The sequence below is a fragment of the Benincasa hispida genome, unplaced genomic scaffold (genome assembly GCF_009727055.1).
Source record: "Benincasa hispida cultivar B227 unplaced genomic scaffold, ASM972705v1 Contig207, whole genome shotgun sequence".
NCBI lineage: Eukaryota > Viridiplantae > Streptophyta > Magnoliopsida > Cucurbitales > Cucurbitaceae > Benincasa > Benincasa hispida.
This window is the reverse complement of record NW_024064645.1, coordinates 606,935-612,819: the sequence shown is the minus strand read 5'-3', so window position 1 is coordinate 612,819 and position 5,885 is coordinate 606,935. Positions and strand designations below refer to the sequence as shown.

Sequence of the window (5,885 nt, the reverse complement as noted above, 5' to 3'; positions counted from 1 at the left end):
ACCTTCAAAAACCAAAATAGGTTTTTTTTTTTTTTTTTTTTTTTTTTGGATTAATTATCTACAGCTTCCTCTGAGCAAAATAGTGCCACGCTTTTTTTCTTTTAATTATTATATATTTTTTGGGAAAAGATAGGGGCACGTTGTTTTGGACCAATTAATAATACAATTAGAACAGAAAGACAATTCTACCCATAATAAGTACTTGAAATTCCTTAAATAGCCTCGTTTCATTTTCTTGTATAAATATGGAAAGCTACCAAGTCTCAGTACAGCAGCACTTTACTTTTCCATCTTCCTTCTTTAAAATGGCTTCTTTCTCCATTAAAGCCAAGCCCATGGCGGCGCCCGTGGTGTTTCTTCTTCTTCAGCTGCTGGCCGTGGCGTTCGGGTTCACGGCGGTGGCCCCGAGTGGCAGTGAGCAGAGGGAATTTGACTACTTTGTGTTGGCTCTTCAATGGCCAGCTACTTCTTGCAAAAACCCTGGCAAGTGTTGCCCTGCCAACGGTTGCTGTCGTGGGTAAATATCTCGTTGGATGACTATTTAATTTTTATTTTTAAATATTTAATTTTTATTTTAAAATTTAACTATAAATTAAAATAGTTTTCTAGAAAATGTGAGAATTATCGTAAAGAAATTGAAATAAAAAGTACAATTTTCGAAGACAAAAAATCAAATTATTATCATTCAGAATGTGCCTAAATTTTGTTAATCAATAAGCATAGATTCAAAATATTTTATTTTAGAAAATATAAAACATATTATGAAAGTCTCTTTTAAATAATGGACAATTATTTTAAATGATAAAACTATTGAAAATATTTACAAATAATAACAAAATATGAATGTCTATCTACGAATGACCGTAATAGACCGCGATAGACAGTAAAATTTTGCTATATTTGTAAATATTTTTAGTTCATTTTTCTATATTTGAAAACAACATTTTAATGACTTTGTTGAGATATTTGAGTCTCAACTTCAAATGGATGGAATGGAGCTCGTTATATATTTGGAGCTCCAATTATAATAGTTAGTATTTCCAACAGTTATAATCTATAATTAACTACAATATTATTATTTCAAATATCTTTTTGTTTATAGTGTATACTATTTACTATCCCGACTAAAATAGTTTATATCTCAAACACAGACTATTATAACTTACGATGTCTAAAACAACACCTCTTCGATTTTTTATAGATTGGTTGGGATGTTGACTTAAGTTTGAAAGCTAACATTTTATTTTGTCTTTTGTCTGCATAGAGTTGACTCTCCCACTGAATTTACAATCCGTAAGTGGAAATTGATAAGCTCTTTTAAGCTTTGTAATTTTGTTAATTTTCATTTGAATGTTTAATTTTGTGTAATGGAATGATCTAAAAATGGTCTGTTTGAATATGGTAGATGGGTTGTGGCCTCAGTATAACGATAGAGGATGGCCATCTTGTTGCACTGATGCAAACTTTAATGAAAATGAGGTTCCTTCTCTCTCCTCCCCATAATTTTGTATAATTATTTCTTCAATCCAATTTCAATAAATAAAAACTATTTACAAATATAACAATCAGATCCAAAATATTTATATATATAATAAATTACAAAATATTTATAAATATAGTCAAATATAGATTCAACTCTCCGTGTATATAATAATATGGTCTACCATTAATTATCACATATAGATAGTAACATTTTATTATATTTATATATAAATGACCCCTTCTTATATCTGACAAAAACATATATTTTATCTCATTTAATCTCTATATATATATATTCAAAAGACTAGATCTATTTTAATTCTATTTGTCAAAGCTTCTCGGGTTGGTCGTATTTTTCATTTTTTATTATTATTGTTATTTTGTCTTTTTCGGGAAAAAAAAAACTAAAAACAATTCGATGGGAATTACGGGAAAAAATTCTTGCTATCAAAAGTATAAATAAAGCAAAAGAAAATAACGTTACATTTTTAAGAATATCAATCCAATTATGTTATATATATAATTTCACACTATACTAAAAAGTAGAAAATTCACTTAAAAAAACCCTTGGAATTTATTTGACATGAAATATGTCATTTACCGATAAACTTTTGGATTGACTCGAGAAAAAATATTTTTTAAAAAACTAATTTTTATTTAAATACATTTGATAAAAACTTATTAAAATACTCTTGAAAACTATTTTGAGTGGTTGTCAAATATTTTAATTTTTTCTAAAATGAATTATATTTTAAATTAAACATTTGAAAATGTATTTCAAATACATCTTAAATTATATTTAGATTGACTTTATTATACGTGCAGATTAATATCTTGGCGGAAGATATTCAAAAGTATTGGCCGACTTATCGATGTGGTACTACATCTACATGCCATAGGACCAAAGGATCATTTTGGGCTCATGAGGTTCAAATTATTCATTCTCTCACTTTTTATTCATCCTTCCTAATTAGATCATCTATATCAAAGTTTAAGACTAATATCAAATTTCTCTTCTTCTTTTGTTTTTCTCTCTTGTTATTATATGATGATGGCCATTTGAAATGTTACCATTGCTTTACTATAGTATGGTAAGTTTCTCCTTTACTTTCATTTTTCTTTTGGAATTATATATATATTACATTTTTTGTTCTTTAGATTTTGGGACTAATTTCTATTTGCTTCATAAGTTTTAAACGTTATCAATTTAGTTCTTAAGTTTTGAGTTTTATTTCAGTTTCTTCTATAAGTCTTAAAAAGTTACAATTTTACCCTCAAGAGATTTGAGTTTTGTTTCAATTATGTCTATAGATTTCGAGATGTATACTTCTAACCTCACTTTTCCATTAAACTTTCAGTAATTGAGATCAATATCTATTAATTAATTGAAAATAATTATGATACAAAAATTTAAATTTAATTTCAAAAGTAATGAAAAAGAGTGCAACTTAATTAATTATAATTCTTTTACTTTTTGAAAAATTAATTCATAGACACTAAAACTAAAGACGAAAAGTGAGATTTTTGTGAAAAATCAAGGTAAAAAGTGTAAATTTTACAATCTAGAGATCAAATTGAAACAAAACTTAAATTTCAAAAATGAAATTGTAACATTTTGAAATCTAGTGGCTAAAATGAAATCAAACTCAAAACTTAAAAAACTATGAGGAGGTTTGAGGCAAGGATTATCGTAAGACTATAATAACCACTTCTTGTTGCAGTAAATACTATTTTATAATTCTCAATAAGCTACAATCAACACTATCTTAAAACTACCATTTGCTACAATATTTATTATTTTAAATTCCTTTTTTTATTCTTTGCTATAGTATTTACTATTTTCTTCTCAAACTAAGATAGTTTACCCCTCGAATGCATACTATTATAACATAGACTAAAATAATCTGCACTTCAAACACAAACTATTATAACTCAACTTAAGACTATAATAACCAACTCCTTGCTTCAAATGCTTCTCTAAATGTCTAGATTTTCAAATCTACAGATCAAATATAAACTAAACCTAAAACCTAGAGAATAAAAAGATAATTTTCTTTTATTTATTTATTTAAGTCTAACTTAAAAAACTATTTCTTCTGTAGAGAAACATGGGACATGTGCAGCTCCTGTAATTGTGGGAGAATATGATTACTTCTTGACAACCCTCACCATCTTCTCCAAGTACAATGTCACTGTAAGAAGTTTTTTTTTCAAAAAAATAATAATAAAAAAAAGTTCAATTTCTCCCTCTTTCTTTATCATCTATTATAATTATTATAAAAAAAAAATTAAATTATTGAGTTTGGTATTGAATTTGGGTGTCTTTACATTTAATTGTTACCAGAAAGTTTTGAATGATGCTGGATTTGTAGCTTCCAATACTGAAAAGTACCCTATTGAAGATGTGGTAGCTGCTATTAAGAATGAATTCAATTCAACTCCAAAGATTACCTGTGCTAAAAAGGGGGTTGTCAAAGAACTTTGGATTTGCTTTGACAAAAGCTTTGAGGTAGGATTTTCCCAATTTAGGTCTTTTTTTTTTTAAACCTCAAATACTATATATTACACTTATACGAAAGCTTTTATCTTAAAAATCAATCGACAATGAAACGAGAATAACCTAGGTATATTTTAATTTTTCATACGTGGGGTTCTCAGCATTTTCCGTGTTCATACAATCAAATAGAAGTAAATTAGTTAGGTCATCGTTTGGTAACTTATTTAGTTTTTGATTTTTGAAAATCAAATATATTTTCTTTCAAATTTCTTACAATGGTTTGCACCTTTTTCAGTAAAAGAGTTGAATTCAAATTTATTAACTTAATTTTCAAAGTTGATAACAAATCAAAAGATCAAGAGGTGGAAAGAATATTTATAAACCTAATTTCCAAAAACTAAAAACTAAGGTCACTTGGTAACCATTTGGTTTTTATTTATTATTGTTTTAAAAAGTAAGCCTATAGACACTACTTCCAATTCCAAATTTCTTCGTTTGGTGTTTACTTTTTACTAATTGTTTAAAAGACCAACCCAAATTTTGAAAAATTAATAAAAGTAGTTTTTAAAAATTTGTTTTTATTTTTGGAATTTGGTTAAAAATTCAACCATTAAACTTAGGAAAGATGCAAAATATCGTAAGAAATTGAAAGAAAATAAGTTTAATTTACAAAAACCAAAAACAAAAAACAAAATGATTACTCAACGGAACCTAAATAATTACGAAAACTAGGTCTAATATTCATAATTATGTAGTAACCAAAGTAAATGTTTACTTTATTGCAGCCACGTGATTGTGATCTACAGAATTCATGCCCCGATTTCATTAAGCTCCCAACATATGATCCTCAAGGTATGTTTTAAGAAATTAAGCTTAATTAAGCTGATAATTAATATATGATATATATTTAATCTTGTTTAATATATTCTATTAACATTTATGTTGTGTTATATATGATGCAGAGCCTAACAAGGTTGAGGGAGCAATTCCATGGATTGCTGATGCTGAAGAAATTATTTAACCTTTTTTTTTTTTTTTTTTTTTATTTGGACCTAAAAGAAATGATTAGAGAAATCCCTTTGAACATGTTGGCCTTGTCTTTGTGATCTTTCTAAGCTCATCCACTTTGAAACTAATTTGGAACTTTATTTCAGTTGAAGGCCTCCATGTTGTGGATTTACTTTTCCAAATAAATGAGCTAGTAGTGAATAATAAAAAATAATTTGATGAAATTTGATGTGTTTTCATTTTATTGTATTGGTTTCCTTTAATTTGTGAGGTAGGAAAATTTGACGTGGTTAAAAAATACTTTTAATTTCTAAATGAAGTAACAATTTAGTCACTAAACTTTGATTTGTAACGATTTAGTCCCTATACTTTCAGTTTTATAACAATTTAGTCTCTGGATTTTACTATGTAACAATTTAACCCTTGTAATTTAAAATTTGTAATGATTTAGTTCCTATAGTAGAAATTAGTGTTAAAATTTAATGAGATTTCTTGTATAAATAAATCAATAAACTAACTAGAGACTCAATATTTTTACAAAATACAAAGTCTACATCATGACATATAATTTTGATAATTTCATTTTTTATGTTAGGGACTAAATTGTTACAAATTTAAAAGTATAAGCATTAAATTGTTATATATTAAAATTTGGTAATTAAATTGTTATAAAATTAAAAGTACAGGGATCAAATGGTGACAAACTAAAATTTAGGGACTAAAATGTTCAGCCATGCAAGTATAGGAGCTAAAAAAAAGTGTGTTAAAAAAATAATCTCATCAATTCAAATTGATTGCAAATTTGAGTTTGTAAGTGATAAGGATGTGAATTACCATCTTGAATAGTTACTCTTGTTGAATTAAAAAAAAAAATTAAGTGGATTATAAATGAATATCA

General features: G+C 26.5%; 1 protein-coding gene across 1 annotated transcript; it reads left to right on the top strand.

Moving 5' to 3' along the window:
* Positions 1–283: 283 nt before the first annotated feature.
* On the top strand, positions 284–5,168 carry LOC120069085 (ribonuclease 2-like). Its single transcript, XM_039020772.1, has 9 exons — positions 284–517; positions 1,265–1,293; positions 1,406–1,479; positions 2,308–2,409; positions 2,570–2,573; positions 3,585–3,676; positions 3,827–3,991; positions 4,765–4,831; positions 4,942–5,168. Exons 1-9 carry the CDS (start codon positions 306–308, stop codon positions 4,998–5,000), a joined length of 804 nt encoding a protein of 267 aa, XP_038876700.1. The 5' UTR covers positions 284–305; the 3' UTR covers positions 5,001–5,168.
* The last annotated feature ends 717 nt before the right edge of the window (positions 5,169–5,885 follow it).